The sequence below is a fragment of the Macrosteles quadrilineatus genome, unplaced genomic scaffold (genome assembly GCF_028750875.1).
Source record: "Macrosteles quadrilineatus isolate MER2022 unplaced genomic scaffold, UCM_ALF_1.0 Scaffold_9__3_contigs__length_116548681, whole genome shotgun sequence".
Classification (NCBI taxonomy): domain Eukaryota; kingdom Metazoa; phylum Arthropoda; class Insecta; order Hemiptera; family Cicadellidae; genus Macrosteles; species Macrosteles quadrilineatus.
In genome coordinates this window covers 70,848,623-70,869,895 of record NW_026542602.1, presented here as the reverse complement: position 1 = coordinate 70,869,895, position 21,273 = coordinate 70,848,623, and the positions used below count along the sequence as shown (strand labels likewise).

The following is a 21,273-nucleotide window of genomic DNA, read 5'->3' as shown; positions in this document are numbered from 1 at the left end:
AAGAATGTGATGGCTCATCGCTAACTATTAACTTATATCTACAATTAAATATTCAATGTCTGCAATATTCACCTTCAATCAATATTAAAAACTAGTTGTTCTACCCGTGCTTTGCTATGGGGTGAGAATGCAGAAAAGAATAATTCACTTTTTTAAATCTACTATAACCAGGATACATATAGGCAAAGCTCAATCATATTTATTGATTATTTAAATAAAGATCTCTTTATGTATCACCAACATTTTATTCAACCACAGAAAATATTATCCTATTGAATTCTGATATATCAGATTAACAACTAGTCCGTGGTCTAGGGTCGTAAGCAATAGGGGGGCCGCTGCGGTGTTGTACAAAAACGCTGTGATCACTGGTGACTATGATGACTTACCCTTGATGGTGGAGATTTTCACGATTTTTCCAATCTCTGGTTAATTTTGCCTAGGCCCATAAGTACCCTAAATCCATCACGTTTGGTAAAGTGGGGGTTAATTATCCTAAAGCCCTAAAATCCCAGACAATGCCCCCAGACAAAATACGTCTAATACACTAGAAATATATAGACTATGTTCGCCTATTGAGTTTAATGATAATTAATTTGTAAATAATCAAAATAGATATAACGACTTATACCATATTTCATTTATAAATCTATCGTCCTAAAAGTAAACAGTATATGTGTTTCAAGTATTATTTGCCGTATTTTTATTTATTTTCTGTAAGTAAAACTTCTCAAATTAATTAAAAAATAAACATAGGTTAATAGACGCCATTCCCAGGATTTCTAGGTATCAAAAACTGACCGGGGTTCGGGATCCCGGGATTGAGACTCCTAGTTACAGTTCCGTCACATCATTTTTTTTAAATAGAGCACTGTCTGTAGTAATAGTAAAACACTACTGGAACGCATATATCCTCTGAAGCAGTGAATGTTATCATCTCTTTCTACAAGGTTAATTATGAATTGTTTTCTTATCACCAGTGCACAGTAACTTATTAACTGATAACACCTACCAATTAATGTTTATAGTTCCCTGTAGTGAATGAATAAAAATACAACCAACAACGCAATGTTTATTTTAAAATTTAACCTTGGAGCTTTAACAACTGGTTGAAATGGTTGAATAAAAAGTTGAGCCGAATGAATGTGTTCTTTATTCATTTATTAATGCAAGTCTTTTTATTACAAATAATTAAATCTAGTTTACATTCAAGTAAGATGATTTTTAGTTGGCAATCACTAATCATCAAAATTTTAACACATAAATGCAAATCAATAATTTATACTGGTAATAAATCAATAAAGCAAACAAATACATCTCATATTTTGTACCACCATTATGGTAGTAAAATTATTGTCATTTTTAGTTTACCACAAAATAAACGTAAATTTGTTTGTATCACTGCCTTAGTGCCTTATAGACTAAAATGTAATTACAATACAAGATGAACTTATTTAAATACTTGGACACTTATTGATAGTATTGATCTGATAAAATGTGTTGTGGATGAAATGCAATGTTTACATAACAAGTAGTCAAGCAGCGCACCTAATCTTTTTACTGCATCCTCTTGTATATTTTACTTGTATAAATGGGTTTACCTATCAATATAAGCCCATTCCATAAAAAAACAAATTTGAGAAAATATAAAATAATATATCATAATAGTTTTGTCATTCTCAAATTTTGTCAAAACAAACACATATGTCCCTAATGCCAGTCTTTGAGTTAATTATTGTTAAACTAAATTTCAAACACAAGCAACTGTCTTTGGAAGATAAGTTAACTAATCATGTTAATAGGTTTTTGGTTGAAATGAAATTACGGTAATGATAAATGTGCAGTAGGCCTACACAAATTATAATTTATTCTTGTCCTTATACTTACAAAATGAATGGATACAAATTAATGCAGGACATGTCAATGAAACACATTTTACAAAAAATTACTTTATAAAAACTTACTAATTAAAAAACATATTACAAAATAATAAATTCTTTATTACACCCTCAATTGTGAGGGTTCAAGGTTATTTCTGACTTGATAACGGCTATTTGATACAACAGTTAAGACTTTGATACATGGGCTAGTTCACTGTGTCTATTCCGTTAAGGTCGGTAAAGCTGTCTTCGATGTGGTTTCCAAAGTCGTAGGTGAACACTTTGAGTCCGATGAATCCTCCGAACCACCTGACACCCTTGTGGTAGACTCCGATGCCTGACAGTGGGACGGGGGGCTGTGGCGACACCATCTGTGAGTCGATGAAGGGTACGGTGGTCTGGGCGGCGTCTAGGTCAATGTCCGAGTGGGTGAACAAGAGGTACTGGTCAGACTTGGAGTCTATTCTGGAGGGCGACAACGAGTGGAGCGGATTGTCTGCAGAGTCTAGGCTCACTTTGGTCCTGCAAACACAACAAACAAGTAGAAACTCGCAGAATAGCAGATTTGGTAGCTGAGTTCAAAAGGTCGCTGAAACTACGCTCAGGTGTTCTTGTTCATTAAGCTAATTAACAATGTTGGTTCAAGAATAGCTTCTTCGGCAACAAAGCTACAGGGAAGTCATTTTAACACGTAGAGTGCGGCCGTTCCCGATCGGGTACGGCGCTTGGCCCCCGTACGGTGCGTCCGTACCCCATCGGGAACGCTCGGTAATGCCTTTTGTATATCTTCGTTTTTGCTCTAGCGTCGGCCGAAAGCGGACCTATACGACGTTAGCGTGCAGTATGTGACTTGCATTTTGTTGTGGTGTAGGTTGGTAGTAAATTTCCCCGTAAAATTCCCGTCTGGCAATCTCAAAAGTCTTCTTTTTGTCCCGTCTTTTTCCCTCCATTTGGCAATACAATTCCAATGGGACCGGCTACGTTCCAAGCAGTGCTGCTATCTGTGGGTGTTTAGCGAACTACATCGACTCTCGTTGTAAAGCAGGACATCCCCTCACGTTATTTGCTATTCGTCAGACCAAAATTGAAAAGGCCAATCACACGCGGCAATCGGGTTTACTCGACGCTGAGGGCTGCGCCGCACTGGGGATACGCCCGCTATTTGACGTGCCGCAGCGAACGTGTTAATCTACTACGTTGCATTGACTTTAAACATAAAATATGCAATATCGTTGGTGTTTCAAAAGTAACAATGATTAGATGTGAAAGGTTGCCAAAAGCAAAATTTTCATTTACTTCCTTTTGCTAATGAGATGGTAATAATGATGCTATACAAACCTTAGAACACATTTGTGGGTTACAAGTTCTACCCGATAAATTACTTCCTTATTAATTACTTCAGAACTTCATGGTGTGTTAAAATGTCAAAAAATCTAAAAAATACCCATAGTTTTCCAATCACCTAATACAAAATAGAAACACTGGCTTTGGAACTAATTTTGACTACATTAATTGAAATGTTTCCTGTTAGTGTTGTTACCTCGGTTTAACTGGTGATCCGTCCGTATTATCATTGCTCAGCCATTGGTCTTTCCTGCCTGGGTCGAGAAGTTGGCCTGACGTGAAGTTGAACGGGGTAGCTCGAATTTCCAAATTCAAGTGGGACCCAACCATTCGGAATTTCACTCCTGCAAGAAAATCATTGATTGTTTTTTACTTTGTTAATTGATTAAGGAGATTTGATTAATTGTTAAGGATTAAGCTGTCCTTTGATTTGAATTCAAGATATCAGGGGAAAAATTTGTTTAACTGTTTTCACCTCACTCACCTGTAATAACGTGTTCCGGAGGTGCCAAAAGATCGTCCAAATCAATGGCTCTTTTGTAGTAAGACATTTTCATGTAGTCCTTGCCCTCAACGGTGTCTTTGGTCTTGAAGTTGTCGACTGACTGCCATGAAGTTCCGTTGATGTGTCCGTAACGACCCAACGAGCCTTCTTGGATCTGCATGTGGACGACTCCGTTCATCTTGATGAATCTGATCCCGGTGACGACTCTGGAAAATGTATTGTGTTAATTTCTGTTGGTGTGTGTCTTAAATTTATTATGGTGACTTGACATGCAGGAATTTATTCTAAGCAGACATAGGTAATTCCATAAATTGCCAAGAGGACAATTTGGAAGGATATACTCATAATTTTAAAGTCAACAATTGTTCCATTATAAAAGTTGTACTGCTTACTTAATTTAGAGAGTTTTAGAAGTTTTTTTAGTTAAATTAGTGTTAAAGCAAATGATGTTTTTATTCTCAGGGAAGGAATTTGTGCTGTTGTTAGATTGTTTATCACAATGCCAGGGACGGTTGTTTAAAGATTCTTACTTGTTGTTATCCGTGTCAGACAAGACGTTCCTCAGACTGAAGTACCTGTCGGAGTTTGTAGGGTCGTCGCACATGCAGAAACAGTAAGAGCAATGCCAGAAAAGCCATCTCCACCAGCTGTCCACCTGAAAACATTTTTCAAAGATTAACTTACACTCAATAAATTTGTACACCATAGTTAAAGTTAATCTTGTGTTAATTTACATCCATGTAAAATGTAAAAAAAATAGTCAATCAAATATTTTATCAACAATCTTTACCAATGTAAACGGGTAAAACAGTAACACCCCAAAAAAGGAATCTTGTTCATTAATTTTGATTTAATAATAGTTTAGTTTACTGAGTCCTACTCAAGAATACATTATTCAGTTTTTCCTAACAGACTATACCAATTACACATGATGACAAGTGCTTGAGAATCGTGTATATCAATTGATCTACACAAACATTTACCTTGCTCGTTCTATGGCAGGAACCCTTGTTGCCTAAGACTCTTCCATTTTCATATTCAATCCAGTCATAGCGACGTTTGGACACAGTAGGATCCTGTAGTAAAAGAAATAGTTTTGTAGTGGAGACAAAGTAAGTGAACTTAAGAATTACAGGCGTTCTACGGGCTAAAAGAAAATTAAACTTGTTGAAATTCAAAGTAATTGGAAAAATTATAAGCTTAAGTGTTTTTGACAATACAAAATTTTGGAAGTATTTGTTTACTAATTTGCTGCATAGGCAAGTTGTGAAATATAAAATAATATTCAGAGAATGTTTGTCCATGCAAAACCACTCATATGCAAAATTGTTAACATTTTATCAGATAAATCTCCACTTACAGCCTGACAAACCCACATGTCCGAGTCTATGAATTGACACTCGACAATATCTCCCTGGCAAGCCCTCTGTTTGGCGCAGAATTGGTTCTCATAACAACTATGCTGTTTGGTCATCTGGTAATAGCCGCAGTTCTCGGAACACGTCTGCTTTGGATTCATGTCTACTTCGTTCTGTATATAACCCTGGAAAACACACAAAAATGAAAAACTGATAGCTGACGGTTTTCTATTTCACGTTAAATTTGGGAATTAAGGATTTAGATTGATTTGTGATTATAATGTTGATATTTTGATTCAATTGTGATGTGTTCAACTACTTCTGCCATTTATACTTAGATTAATGTTGATTCAACAGTCAATTGAATAGCCTCAATTTCTGCGTTACTCTACCTGTAGAAGCCTAGTCAGCTGGATGTACGTTTCCCCCTCCACTTGGTGTTTTGGGTCACATTTCCAATACGCAGAGTCCGCTTCTTTCAGTGCCTCTTTGAGAGAAATCGCTTGCTCAGCCATCCTCTCCAGATAGCGCTCCCTCATGAGTCGTGATTCCGTTGTGAAATTTCCTGCAAAAGATTTCGGTACAAATTCAATGACAGTACTAGTCAAAACAAAACAGAAAGCACAATTCGCTATCGTACAACAGGAATCCATACTTTAAAATAATAGTTAGCAAATTATTCAGTTAGGCTACCTTTCTTATAAAGCCGCAGAAGCATCCAGGAGAACTGCATCATGGTGTAGCCTTTCAGTTGTGTCATTTGCAGAGAGTTGTACAGGTTGTAGATGATCTGGTGTGGTGATTGTTGAACGTGACATAGCGAGTTCTCCCCTTCCTGTAACATAGATGGATTTTTGATTTCACAAGTTTTACTTGAATATTTTCTATATAAGTTTTCACAATAAATGTTATGTTAATTCTCGCTACAATAGAAAATCTTCATTGGTAGGCTTTTTTTAGCCGAAGTAATTAGAATGCATAGTGGTTTTTGGCATCATCTGTGTTGTCAATTAAGAATTTTGTCAAACGTTTTGTCTTTGTTAGTCTCAGCCTAGCCATTGAAGATGCCTCTAGAAAATAAGGGTGAAACGTCTTACAGAAATCTACAACAGACAACATAGTCAACGCCAAGAAACCATTATGGATTCTAATAACAATTAAAGAAGTTTTTTTTTTCAACAGCAAAGAGCATTTGACAAATTTATTGCTTAAAATATTTCTGTTGTGTGATGGAAAATAATACTAATATGTATAATTGGAATTCAAAACTGAATTCAAGCTGAAAAATTAAACAGAATTACATATTTATTGAGCACTGGCATTTTATGGTCGTGTTTACCTCCCCCATGAGAGTGTAGAGGGAAGGTTCAGTGGTTCGCTCACTGCCAGTCACCAGGTAGTGTATAGCCTCCAGAGAGCTAGGTACGGAATGTAGAGTATCAGACTCGTGTAGGACGGATTCCGCGAGGTCCTCCCACGCTCGCTGGAACATCTTGTGTTTGTGCGCCGGCTCCAACTGGTACTTCCTGAAGTTGCCGTAAAGACCCTCCACTCCGACAAGCTCCACCTTGATTCTAGCGTAGTTCCAAATATCGTCGCAAACATCGGGAATCGAAGCGGGGACGAAACGGTCTATCCTATCGCAGATCACTTTGTACGCCTGTAGCATTGCGGAGTCCGTTCCGTGCGATTTTTGCGCATTGTAGATCCACTCGTAATTGTCTGTTATGTTTGACCACAATTCGTCGATGTACGTTATCGCTGAGTCTCTTATTATATCTGCTTCACTGAGTGGTTTGTGAGGTACCCTGCTTTCGACGGTGGTCGTGGCCACTAGGAGCACTATTGCTAACGTAATCTTTGGATTTAACATTTTGGGTTTATTTACATTTGCTGAGGAACCTGAAAAAATGTTGGAATATTTTTCATATTAGTGTAAAACATCCTAACGCTACAAGTATTTTTCTTAAAAAACTATGTGTTCATAAATAATGTCATAAATAAGTAATGTGAAGAAGTTTGGTAATGTTTTCGTTACAATTTTGAAGTTTTTTTTTATTTAAGTTCAATTATTTATCCATCACAAAACCAGCCCTGCGTCTATGCCTAATGTTGTTGTATAATGTTGCTAACAAAAACAAAACTACATTTTACTGGATAATAATTTCGATCCCATATTACTAAGATAAATTAAAATTGAACTTTTAAAACATCAAGCCAACTGAAAACTAAATTTGGATAATTATTTTAGCCTACTTGCAAACGTGATGACAAGGTATTATTGTGTGCCATGTGCTGATCAGAAGGATATTACACAGACTGTGTTGTTGTAACATTTGCACCTGCTGACTGTGTTTGTCCTTGAGACTTGCTCTTTGTTGTCCTGTGAACTGGGATTTGCACAGACTATTCATCGAGCTGTAATCGTTAATTGTTTTAAACAAGGGGTGTTATTTAACAAGTTTAGGATATTTCTCAAATGTCAAAAAACTTATATTTTGGTCCTTTAATTGTGTTATAATATTCTAATTATTATGTAGGGCCTATTGGACTACCCTGCAACATCTTTGGGCTTTATATTAGAATAAATAAATTTAGGAAAATGAATCCTGATAATATTGTTCAACTAAAGTGTGATTTTGTTTCTTATTATTCAGTTTATTTATTTATTTCTACGGCAAACAGCCGTTATACAATATTTACATCAAAGCAAATTGGTTTTCACAAGTATGAATAACAAGGAGTGTAATAAATAGGCCCAATTACTATCCTGAGTAACCATATCCCTTAAACCATAACTCAAGGCTGTTAAAAAAACATTTTGCTAAAAAATATATTTTGCCAGATCTGTGTAGGCTTGTTGCTTGTGTTCGTCACATTAATAATACTTTTGCTGATTGTTTTTAACTAACAAAATAAAGTCCTGTACTTGCATCTCATAACCCTACAGTTCAATAACCATAAAACTTGATCCCTAAATGTGCACAATGCACTATTTCGCATGGCTTCAATGCCACTTAGCTGCAATGGAATTTGATTGACAAGAAATGCAACGAGGGTGTGTAATATTTATTTGACCTTCGTCCAGCTAATTCAACAAGGCATAGAGATTGGTTGAAGATTGAATTAAAGAGGCTACATCAGTAATGTCATAACATCTTGTAAACACGCTACACTGCTATCAATGCCTTCCGCTTTAGTAATCTAACTTTATATCTTCCTGTATGAAGTTATATCCTTCCTTAAAGAGTTTTTGTAATTGATTGAGCATCCAAAAAATTCAATAGAAAAATAATTTTATATTAGTTGGTAAACATTCTGGTTTAGAATTTAAATAATTGAAACACTTTTTAAAAGTCATTATACCAAAACAACTACAGGAAACTCATACAGCCACTAATATGTATCCAATCGTCATAAAAATAAAGAAACATTTTTTCTTATTGGATTTGACACTACTTTAGGTAGGCCTTGGTAATTTAAAAAACACATTTTTAAAATTATCTGTTGCTCTCCATGAATAAAATAATCCAAATCTCTTTTTGCATTCTTGGCAAATCTACTTAGATCCATATAATTTTATAACCATAAAGGTGAAGTTAGTTTTCTGGCATTTAAATATTAGGAGTTTATTCTATAGGTTGCCTATAATTGATTTCTGACATCATGAAGCTTATCATCTGACCAATGTCAAGTTCATGTTATATGTTGGACCCAATTATGATTGTCAATAATCTGCAGCTCTATTAAAACTAGCTTAGATTTCAATGGAGTGATTCAAGTCTCTGTAAAAATTGCACCTATAAATTAGTTATCATCTAATTAAGTCATAACTCCTTATCAAAAGCTAATCAGAAACAATGATTTTACACCTGCAATTAAACCAAGGTTTATAGTCATGATAGAATTGTTTGTACCTGAATTAAGTGTTCAAAGCTACTCTCGTAAAGTGACATTTTTAGCCTATTATGTAATCTTTAATGGCCAAATAAACAATTTGAATTTTGAATTTGATCTTGGTTGAGATTTATAAATACTTGTTTCAAATCGATTTTTCATAAATAAATTTGTAAGTGAAATATTTCATATTGACAAGTGCATTTGAGAAGTAAGTTAGTACAATTTTGTAAAACATCAAGAAAGAGAACTAGTAACAAAGTTAAAATTTGATTTAGCAATTTTATTTTGTCTTGGCATATATTTTAAACAGTCTCTATTTGTTATCATTAGGTTGTTTAGTTGAGTTAATTATTCTGTCTGTAATACGATTGATATGGTCAACAATTATTTGTTAAAGTATTCATCAATTTATTCTGGAGGTTGTGAGGTGCAAATTTTGTTATTGTTAATTCAAGATGTTGCCATTTTTAATTGAAGGTAGACTATTAAACCTGCTTGATCAAACCTAATCTATGGATCTAGAATTGAAACCACTCAAACAACAGTTATTTATGAACGTTTGAAATCAATAATTGTATTAAATCATTACATTTGTGATAACACTGGGTGCATTTAAGTAGGTTGTGTAACAGTTAGGTCGCAAACCGTTATATTGACAAGGCCATGGATCAAATCACTGACACTATCACATGAGGACTTTCACACTGAAATCACATCCCTAATGATCCACTGTTCCTCACACTTAACCTACACACACTGACACTGACTGAAACCTGAAACTGAATGTCTCCGACTGACTGACTGACAGAAGTGACAAAAACTCACTGCGTCACAGTGTTGCCACTCTCCCCCTTCGCGGCGACAAATTTCCCCACCCAGGTGTGGAGGGGCTACTTCCTTCTCGTTTCGACTTCCTCTTTGATCTAATTAACTCTGTCCGCTCTGTCTCGTTATCAATCGTTGTGTTAATATACCTCGATGGTATCAATGGACAATCAAGCAATGTTTTTGTTAGTAGTTTAGGTAAAGTTTTAAAATTATCTGAATCACTTTAATTGTGATTTGTAGCAGATAATTTAGTAGTGATTGCTCATTATTTTATTCCAGAACATAATTTTTCAACGATTTTTTTCCAATTTTTACTTTATGATGAAACAAGGTGAAACAAGGATGAAACCTTAAAGTTCAGTTGCTGATTTATTGGTAAAACTTTAAAAGATACATTTGATTCGCTGTGGTTTAGAAAGTTGAATACTTTACATTTACGAAATTCGTTTCTATATCACATTAAATACATTTTTGGTATTGCTAATCTCAGTCGGATTTCCCAGAATAATCCCTCCACTTATCCAACATTGTCTAGTGACATTGGGACTACCCCATCCCCCCTCAAACAATCTCTTTCTCTCTCGCACCAACGCAAATGGCGTAACCTGTTCTCCCTCCCCAGTTGTGCTTCCTTTATCCTTATCACTGTCGACTTGTTTTGTTTTGTGGCATGAGTAAACAGCCGTGACGGAATTGGGGTTGTGTTGTTATGCGGGAGGGGGGGGGTGAAAACAAAACATTGGGGGAGAGGGCGTTGACATGTGCTACGTTTTTGGAATCCTCATAGCAGAATCGTCGTTTCTTATTGCTAAATATGTGAAGTTTAGTATTGGTGTGATTTACAAAGTTCCATTACCATGCATAGGAGGTTTAATTGTATTACTCGAGACTTCAAATTATAAGGAAATATTCGCGTTTTGTTTAGAACACGTATACGTCTTGTGGTTGTAATTGCATCGAAAAAGCTGTGGGCTGTGGAAAATACAGTCACCTACATGAACATGAGTTGTCTATTAATTCCCACTATACGTCTAAGACCTTAAAACGCTATGGTGCGTAGTTTTAGATGAAGAATGGGTGTTGGATGTATAAAAGCCCAGCATAGAGCAACTAGCTCCGAATTAGAAAAAACCTTCAAGTATTATTAATGTCTCTGGATCAAACTTCAACCGGACGATTTTCAGACTTAACTGACTCGATGTAGGCCTAGACTCTAGGAAAAGTTGTCGAATAGCGGTAAACGTTACGAAGAAGAGTTGCGGAGAGGTGAAAACGTAACAATAGTGTTCCAGGAAACAGCACGCCCGGGCCACCAAGTCCAGTGGTGCATAGTAATGAACATTCCCGGTATATGAATCACCACGTGCGAATGTCCTACACCTGTTTTGCTACTTTATCCAGCAACAGGACGAAATTATGCATACGAATATGCAGTATACTACATTTTGTTTACTTTCTCCTCCTACACATAGCATCGATATGCATAGTATATGGAGAAAGTATTGTTTTCGTCAAAATTTTCGAGTGTGAGTTTTAGGCGAAAATATATGTTTTGGGACTCTCTGGACCTAAAATGGTTTTTGAAGTGATGTCTGTTTGTGGATATGTAGGCATACAGAGCTACAGGCTATGACTGTGGCCTGATGATTTTGACTAAATGTGAAATGTGAGAACTTTCCAGTTTTTTTGTCTTCCCATAAACGAATTTGATTATTGATATAGTATGTTATGGGAGAGAGGGAGAGGGAGGGAGAGTTAACTTTATTACCAAGCATATACCGGTACTTATGAATCTTTTATAACCAAACACAATAGTACAATGTTATTAAAATTACAATCCAAAAGATATTGTTTTGTTGTGATTTACCCTTAAAATATCGTAGTACTCCCACAGCTTACCCATTGTTTGACAAGCTAATGGGAGGAAGTATGTCAGTTTGCTGATATCGTTTATTAAATTTCGCAGGCCAGATTGTTAACTATCCCGATCCCGTCTCAGGTGCCAAATTTACTTTTTGTTTATAAGCAAACGAGGGGGTTAAACAGTGTAAAGAGTTCATTTTTCAAGTGCTGTCATCGAATTTCACTCACGTATCTGAAAACCAGTCTACATTTCTATTGGACAACTAATAATGGACTGTCGCTCTCTAAATTAATTGATCACCTTTCTCCGTCTAACGGAATATACTGTGAATGTTGTGTTTGCTTAAACTACACATTATTGCATGTCGTGTGACGTCAAAGTGGAGCAATATTAGTAACGCTTGTCAATCATAAAATGTTACGGAACTGTTTGCTTGTAACAAATAAATCTAAGAACTCGCGGTGTAGTTCAATCAGTAGTTTGTTTTACCAACAGGATGTTTGATTCAGTAAACAATGTTTGAATTGGTTCATTGTTTAGAGATGAATTTAAGCGATTGAGTCACCATCTGTTTGTACTTTGATTTTGCTGCGTTGCCATTTTTTATCGTGATTCAGCAAACAGCTGTTTGCGAATGTCAGCAGTGCTCAAAACAGGACAGAGTTTTGACAGTTCAATTTGTTTTACCTGTTGAAATCAATAAGTATTTTTGCAATAACTTTAAATACGTCTTGTAAAAATGAAACCAAGCACCAGATCGACTGTAGGAAATCAAAGGTTAAGCTCTGTGTGGGGAGACGTTGCTGCAGAGTGCAGCTGCACTGGCCTCGATCACTTGACACAGCGATTATGAATGAACTTCCTGCACACGACCGTCAACTTACTAATATTTTAATAACGTCGGTATTGTGTGGGATTTAAGTAATTTAAAATTTTTCGTACAAGCAACGTAGGCCGTATTTATTTGCAGACTATTTTAGGTTAAGTAGAATTTGGAAAAATATTTTAGCATGTTATCTTTTAAGACTGTTTGTAAAAAAAATTAAAATAAACAATCACTTTGCAGTTTAGTTCTATGATAATATTTTCATAATAGTTAGTGATTATGCTGTAGCTTAAGTTTATTTTCGACGAATCGAAAACCGTAAATGTTTTTTCGAAACCCCGCATTTCGCTTTTGCAGTGCGTTATCCTATACCTGACTCCAAAAGATTACTAACATTAACATATTGGGTTTAAATATACAGGACACCTATCTTCTGCTGACTACAACCACTTGTGCGGCGATACAGGATTCCCGTATGATAAAACTACTCGGTGACTAAAGTTTCATTCCATTAACTTTTAATTTATTATCACTTTTTCTCGCACTGAGCCAATATAAGTTCAGAATAGAACTATATAATTAAATAAATTCCAGTCTCAAAAGGTTATATCAGCTCATTGTAGACAAAAACTAAGAGGGAACTCATAAATAAATTTCGTAAAATCTTACAATCGACATGAAATGTATGTTATAAATATCTTTCATCAAAATTATTATTATTTTACCGATCAATGAAAGAATTGATAAAACCGACATTACAGGAAATTACAAAATCACATAAGATTGTTCCAGTTTCTCAACATCGGCCAAACCTCACGCTCTTGCACTTGACAATTTGCTGACTAAACATTCTCTGCTTAAAAATGCCAACCAAACAACTTCATCGACTACAGCCACAATTATACGATTATACAAATTCCAATCCACATCTAAACTGCACCTAAGTAACTAAGGAAATCACATGAACACAATAGGCTAAGTTAATGAATCATACCGTGTGTTTTACGATAGTTTGAGTAAACAATTAACTTTAAAATCACAATTTAATTATCGACAATAGGGATTAGGCATTATCAGCTACGCTAGTGTCTTAGATAAGGGTTTTAGAAAGGTCAGAAGATTGACATAACGTCAATTATCGGAAAACGACACGCGTTGTGACTCATCTTATGACGTCACCGCACGCGTACGTATCATCGGTCAGTGTTTAGTTGTTTTATGTTTATTTGTGTACGTGGTTATTGTGTATACTGTATTTTAAATTGTTGTGACGGAAATGCCTATATTAGCTAGTTTACATCAGTTCTTTCTTCCCGTGACATACAGGGTGTATACAAACTTCCTGGAAAGATTTCTGTGCATTTATTACTTTGGTTAAAACAATAAAAATCATCATAAAAACGTGTGTCTAAAATGTATGGTTTTATAACAAACGATTCACACAAAAACCATTATGTTTTCGACGATGCAATTGTAAAATTCGGTTCATAAACAACTTAGATGATGTTTTAATGTGTCCCTATTATGAATTATCAATTCAATCAATTATCAATTATCTAAGATGGGGACGTCTGAGTAATGCACGGTCCCTCTAATTGATGAGCCGGATTTGTCATTATATTATAAAATAGTACATTAATTATGATTTGTAGCAAACCCACTAGTTTTTAAATATATTTCAGATGTCCATTTTTTAAATGGTCGCCATTTTGAATTGGTACGTAGAAATTTGTAGGAAATCAATAGCAAAAGGGGTTTCAAAAGTTATAGAGTAGATACAGTTCTTCTAGATAAAATTCACATATAGACAGACAGAAAACCAGTTTCCATAAATTAAAATGTATGTTTATTGTTTTGACCAAAGGAACAAATACTTGAAATCCTTTCTGAAAGTTTTTTTTACACCCTGTATATTATAATGCATCGGAATTATTGTAAGCAACTCTTATATATTAGTCTTCAATACCAGGCACGGATCACCCTACAGACCATGCAACAATGTAGTCCAAGTTCAAAGCCTTGGTTTTAACATAAACGAGTTAAACTGGTTTCCATTCGCGATTTGTTACCTATCGTGAATACACAGTGTTGATACCGACTTATTTTATTTGATCAGCTGGTAGTATCTTTGACGATTGATAACTTCCAACATATGACAGTGGGCCTACTGAAGTTAGCAGACAGGACGCGCTTATCAGTTTGCAGCTGTGCAAGGCTGGACTGGAGTTCCCAGAACCGAGGAGTCGGCACTGATAACGAGTCCCATGACTGATATCTTTGTTTCTGATTTTTAGTCTCTCACCCCCCTACCTCGGTCAATATCAGCATAAAAATCAGTCATTTACTCCTTTGAATGCAAGTTGGGTTTGTTATTTGTTAGTTTATTTTTAATATTTTTGAAATTAAATCCTGTATACTTTAAAAGATAACAAAACAAAAAGATGAGCTTTGCAAAGTGATCATGTTTTTCGCTAAGAACGATTCCTTCTGTGGAGGTTTTTTAAAAGAATTTGTAGTAAAAGTTTATAAAACAACAAATATTGTTCTCAAAACCAATTTATTGTTTTCAACTATCATTTTGCTTGTTGATTAATTTTATTTGGTGATGTACTGTATTAAATTAATGCAATTTACACTGAAATTTTTTAAATTGTGGTCTTATAGATGATATGACATATTTTATGGACAAAACTGTGTTATCATGTAGCCTAGTATATTTAAATCAGTCGTACATTTTGTTACATTTTTCAAAGAGTAATGAATTTTTAGTCAGGTCTCTCCAAATTGCATAGTAATTTATGTGATAAATCCTTAATACAAAACCCTTATTAATTGTATTATTAGCATCCACAATTTTGTCACAACAATTGAAATTTAGCATTTCTCATAAAGGCCTCTTTTCGATCATCAAATTAAATATGTACGTTTTATGAAAAATTTAATCAATTGATAATGTTTATGAAGAGTAATAGCAAAGAGATGGATGTAGAATATCCTTCAATATACTCTTCTTAAGCCAAAGCGTATCAATCAACTGCAATAAGAGCTTATATTTTTTATCCAGTAAGTCAATACTGATTTTCCTCTTATAACCTGTCAGGTCTCTCCAAATTGCATAGTAATTTATGTGATAAATCCATAGGTATTGTATTAAATGCAGTGGTTAAATAAAAGACATTTGATACTGTGTCTTGTTCGGCCGAATATACATGTACATTGTACAATTATATCAGCTTCACAAAATTCAAAAGCAACGATGATGACTGGAATCACTCCAGTCTATGTGAAATATCCCAAATAGGACTATATGGTTTAAGGTAGACTTCTGTCCTTGGTGGCGTGGGCTGGGGTTCAAATCCTGTCAATCATAAACAACAATTGACCTTGACGATTGCTATGGTTCAGAATCCACGTTAAGCTGTAGAACGACATTTTGAAGTAAAAACGGACAGGACACTTAAGCATGCAGAATTTCTTTATTATTAAACTTGAATACCGTGGTAGGAATGCAGTGTATTTTATTACCTATATTTGTGTCTCTCATGGGACTAGTAATACAAGTGGACTGGTTTTCATATTTTAACCAGTTACAATGGAATCGTTTTAGTTGGCTTATTCTCTACCTAATACAACATGAAAAACAACATTAAAAAGCTTTTATATGCTCCAAATATAGAGCCCAAACAAAATGCAACAAACACAATTGTTTATAAAAAACTGAGTAGGAGAAAAAGTTATACCCAATATGACAAATTAAACGGTACTTCAGTATTAAACGGAGGCCACATTTTGTCAGCGCGCTGCGGCGGTTATGTTAGGTTGGGTTATCGTAAATATTATGTGTGTAGGACTTTCCTCGCTTCGTTATGAATCGAACGATACTTTCTATTATGATAACCCAACCTAACATAACCGCCGCAGCGCGCTGACAAAATGTGGCCTCCGTTTAATACTGAAGTACCAATTAAACCGACATTCTTGTTCACAAATCAATATACAAACAATATAACAGGATGTTATGACCAACGCGTGTTCAAAGCATGATAAACACGTTGACAATTAATTCTTTAAACAAATTACATAAGTGATTTCGTGGGGAATGTGCTTTTCTGTATACAGTAGGCCTACCTACATAACAACATTCTGCTTGTCAACTTAAATGATTTATAATTAACTAACGATGAAAAAGAAAGCCTGTTAAAATCATTTTGTTAGGTGTCAAAACTCTGTCAAGAATCTACTTACTGTGTTAAAATATAGAATATCTTTTGTATTATTATCATTTCCTTTATTATAATCATTAGATCCCTTATCAAGTTAAATAAATGGGTACACCATTAGGCATGTTCATATTAGATTAAAAAATAAGTGTAAAATTAATAAAATTAATGAGAAATTTATACCGTACCTAATGTTATTTAAATAGATTTAATTGAAAATCAATTCAGACAAATGGAAATTTGCTTAGTCGACAGGTTTGCTGCAGCGGGGGTATTTTAGACATAGCTTTCCCTGAAAAATAAGTGATTAAAATATCAGCCATTTAGTTTTCAGGCTAGTGCTAATTGATCTTTGATGGTAAAATCATCGGTGATAAATTATTTTCCTATCTAGGAGTATGCATTATCTTGAAAACTATGTTGATGATTTTCCATTTAATTTATAACATAAGAGTCCCTCAATTCAACGCCTGGATTCATTACAACCAAAGTTTGGTGGAATTTTTCTTTGTGCTTTTTTAACCACCGATCAATTTTGGTTTCATCGTCTTGTGTCTCTGTCTCAGTAAGTTGCATAGTCGACATCCTAATAGTCGAGTGTGAATTAAGACCAGTGAAAAGCTGACTTAGACCTAGTTAGCACAAGGTGTCTGGTGAAACCACTGCTTTGCAAACTATACTCAGACTGAAAATTGAAACGTAATTATCAATCTCAAAATCTTCATCTTTCAAAAGCCACAGAAAGATTCAAGTAAACGTATGCCAATATTATCTCTAGATTAAATACATAAATATTTTGCTTTTAATAGCGAAATTATTTAGATATTAAGTGTGGTATAGTGTTTAATTTCAGTTTCAATATTCAATATTATACTCCATTATGTTATCATTGAAACTTAAACATTTTAATTCAATTAGTCTACATTAATATCATACAAATTACTATAAAATATTATTTGAATTTTTACAAGATCCTTCTATTATCTTTGATTAACATTGAGTTAATCGATTTTTAGTAAATTTATTAAAGTTCATGTTTTGAGTTTTAGGACAAAAACATAATAGGTACAAACAATAAACATACACAAGGGGTAAGCAGTGGTTTAGGAGGATGAATAAGTTATTTACACATGTATTTTGCAAGTATCAGGCTTTATTTTAATCCTGAAAAATCATTAACATTGCCATACTCACTACTACATCACTAAATTATTCAACACACATTGTATTTACTCTAAAGATATTATTTGTACTGCATTCTCACACATTTTATTGAAACTAGAAGACTGAAACCATAAAAAAATCAAGATAAACATCTCTAAGGTAACTTCAAACCATTCAAGTATCTCTGAATTGCGGCAAATAGATCCAAAATAAATTGGATCAAAAGCGTCAGTATATTGTAATCAAATTGGTTAAACTAGATTGTTGTACACTTACCTGCAGCACGTGACGGATCTGCTCTAATATTCCCGTGTGAAGGAAAGTTTGTCCCTGGTCCAGGTCTGGATGTATCATGGTGTGGAGCCTATCCAGGATTCCCAACACGGAGTTAGGGTTGTGGGAGACTACGAATGACGCAAAACTCTCCAGCGTGTGACGCTCTATCTTGAACTCTGTACTGTTGTCTATGTCTGCGTACTCTGTGTAAAAGACAAAAGGATAAGCATTGTATGAAGTATTGCAGATGTTTTGAAATAGGGGTAGTGCCAACTATATTGTTTTAGAGCGGAGTTTAAGTATTTGCACTGAATCTTTATCACTAGGCCATTTAAGTTCAAGTTCCATTTGGTGAATTATCAACAATTCCATGGAGAAGTCCCTTTCTACCCATTCTGTCGGCATTTGATTTTTTTATTTTGTCAGTATTTATTTGCTCAAATTAAACATGATTACAATATTTACAATTTTGTATCAAGAATTTAGGGTTTTATACCAGTTGACAAAATTACAATAGGAAGGTCAAATTACTCAAGCAAACCAACATAAACAAAAGCTAACTAAAACACCAATGCTAACTTGATAAGAGTTATCATACTAAAACAATGTTTCAAAGAGCTCAGTGAAGTATGTCTTCAGTTCTGTTTTATCTGCTTGTTGTTATTGGCAATGTGCCAAAGCGGTTTATTATCACAACAGCAAGTAAAACTGCTCTACTTGACTTTTGCAAAATATTTGTGTACGACTTCCATGAAAATGTGATATATATTTCCTTTGAGTAAACTTTGGCCTGAGAAAACTTACGCTTAAAATTGTGATCTGCGAAATTCATCATGGAGATGAGATCGAGCAATGTATCGATCCGAAGCTCAAGTCTTATTTGGGACGGAATGTCTTGTTTGAGATTCAACATCGAGGCAGAAGTTACGCTCTGCACCATTTTGTCCACTTGTTCAACTCTGGAACAAGAAAATCAGTTTGTTACTGTGGAGGAAATATTGAAATAATCTATAATGGCTGGATGGTGATAAAGCCTATCTGAATTGTGAGGAGAAATAAATTCTGAAAATAAAAAGGCGGGTCAACCCTTTAATCGATGGTAAAATGTATTGGCCGAAGCTTTTTGGTCGTGGTTAATCAAGTTCAGACAATCCAAAAGCATTCTCGAATACAATTTAAGTTTATAACTTAATTTTCTTGTACTGTGAAAGTAAGTAGGTTAGCCTATTGTATACTGTTGATTAAATCTCCTCAGAGTCAAGTATGATTCTTTATTAAATCTTAGTAAAAAGAAACAAAAAGTTAATTAAACGTGCAAAGTTAAATATTATTTTCAAATTAAAATCGTGTTTTGTCATGGTAGGTTTTATTCATTCTAAACTACTCACCACTCCTTTATTACCTACCTAAGTAAAAAACCAATTTTATCATCTGCAATTTTTCTTATTCAAGGGAAAAAATAAAATTTAACTTTAAATTTTGAAATTAATGAAATGGGTTTGGGACTTACTTGTCGGTTACCAGAGCAATCCTGGACAGGATTTGTTTCTCCTTGCTTTTGATTATCGGCAAATCTATGTGTTGAGGGCCCTCACCCTCCACAAAGGGCTTAACCAGCTTCCAGGCCTGAAGAACATCGATGACTACCTCGTGTGCGAACGATATAATATCACCTACATCTTCAAGACTAATCAAACAATTGGCTAAAGGAGATGCGACTAAAACTAGTAATATCACGCGTATCGTCATGTTAGTTTATGTTGAGGTTATGTTGCTGTTGCTGCGCGACCGTTACAACAGCTGTGCTAGTGTCGGGCCGCCATCTTGGTCTGGAATGTCTCCTCAAGGAGCCAACAGCTGATTGGTGCGCATGCGCAGACGGCTGTCAGATGACCTTGAACTAGGTTATCTCCCTTTCTTTTGTGCCCCAATGACTATTGACTAATGAATGAGCTACCAACTAAATCTAGGCTACTGAGTACTGGCTACTGCTTTTTAATAACCATTCTTTAACTTAGTGTAAAATGTAATTCAAATGTTACGTCACTGATTGAATGTAAATTTATATTGTGAATTCATTTCGAAATAGTTAAGAAATTGTCTTGGAATATCTGGAATTCCCATTCCTCTTGATGACGTCATTTTCCGAGTAATCGTTTGACATTCTCGCGCTGGCAGTCAAGCGGATGCTGTTAACTAATAACATCTTGGCTACTGTATCTTTTCTTTAAAAACTTATAGTACGTTACAAAAAATAATTTAAATTTGCCTTGTCTCGGTATATCAGCACATAGCCAAAATAGCCTAAGACACGTATTGTAATTTGTTAGTGAAACTTGTGTCTGTTTAGTTTCACTTTTTTTTAATTGGTCCTACACCTATGCAGGGTGTTTGTTAGCCGTTTTTTTAGTGAATTTAAATTTACTACTTTATAGAACGCAAAGACCAATGTAGGGGGAAATTTTATTTCTATATTAATTATGTTTGATTTCTAAATGGCAGTGACTTAACATTTTTTTATTACATAATACTTTAAAGTCAATGATAATACACATTAGGTAAACAAAACTGTTATATGAATGGCTCATTAAGACAAATTAATAAGGAAGTAAACTAATGATTACAGTATCAAACAATATAAGTTTCTGTGGTTAATGGTTGGCATCACTGGTAGTTACCTTAAACAATCAGCTGTTTTGATTGTTAAAGAAAACAGAATAGATTAAACTGAAGAATAGCTTACAAGAAAATCAGAATAATCCCATCCTTATTTTATATCATTAGTCAATAAATTTCCAAATCCTACGTGTTAAAAATAATTTTTAAAATCACATATTTACATAAAGCCAATAATATAAACAAAAGTTTGATATATTGAAGTTTGAAATTTCAGTAAATTCCAAAACTTTTCTAAAATATATCAATTTTGGGGTACACAATTTTCTTCAATCTAAGACCTTTAAATATAGTGGTAGACAGGATTGCAATCAGGGAAGACGAAAAGAGTTTCTGCAATGCAACAACTGACACCATCACATTAACCTGCACCTGAGGTCAAGTGGCCCAACCCTAATTTATTTGAGATAAGACTCATGATTTTTATGAGTA

The 21,273-nt window shown here is 34.6% G+C and overlaps 2 protein-coding genes across 6 annotated transcripts in view; one reads left to right on the top strand and one right to left on the bottom strand.

Annotated features, from left to right (window-relative positions):
• LOC129002909 (E3 ubiquitin-protein ligase Ubr3-like) overlaps positions 1-21,273 on the top strand; it is an 89,743-nt gene that overhangs the window by 28,985 nt on the left and 39,485 nt on the right. The window lies entirely within an intron of this gene.
• On the bottom strand, positions 1,154-20,000 carry LOC129002910 (uncharacterized). Of its 4 annotated transcripts, XM_054431027.1 has the most exons (11): positions 19,676-20,000; positions 18,970-19,124; positions 18,166-18,368; positions 5,781-5,922; positions 5,480-5,652; positions 5,090-5,272; positions 4,713-4,805; positions 4,260-4,384; positions 3,709-3,935; positions 3,421-3,568; positions 1,154-2,402 (listed from the first exon to the last, which is right to left on the bottom strand). In XM_054431027.1, the coding sequence occupies exons 1-11, from the start codon at positions 19,912-19,914 to the stop codon at positions 2,087-2,089; spliced, it is 2,004 nt and encodes a 667-aa protein (XP_054287002.1). In that variant the 5' UTR covers positions 19,915-20,000; the 3' UTR covers positions 1,154-2,086. The 4 variants fall into 4 exon arrangements, with proteins under 4 accessions (XP_054287002.1, XP_054287003.1, XP_054287004.1 ...); XM_054431028.1 differs by lacking the exons at positions 18,166-18,368; positions 18,970-19,124; positions 19,676-20,000 and adding exons at positions 6,427-6,989; positions 9,577-9,776; XM_054431029.1 differs by lacking the exons at positions 18,166-18,368; positions 18,970-19,124; positions 19,676-20,000 and adding exons at positions 6,427-6,989; positions 9,633-9,768.

Bases quoted from the DNA above. Each gene is read 5' to 3' on its own strand.
- LOC129002910 (XM_054431027.1), bottom strand. From the start codon at position 19,914: ATGACGATACGCGTGATATTACTAGTTTTAGTCGCATCTCCTTTAGCC. The intron at 5,273-5,479 runs GTAGAGTAACGC...TGTGTTTTCCAG, and splicing joins AGCTGACTAGGCTTCTACAG to GGTTATATACAGAACGAAGT. The intron at 3,569-3,708 runs GTGAGTGAGGTG...ATTTTCTTGCAG, and splicing joins TCCGGAACACGTTATTACAG to GAGTGAAATTCCGAATGGTT.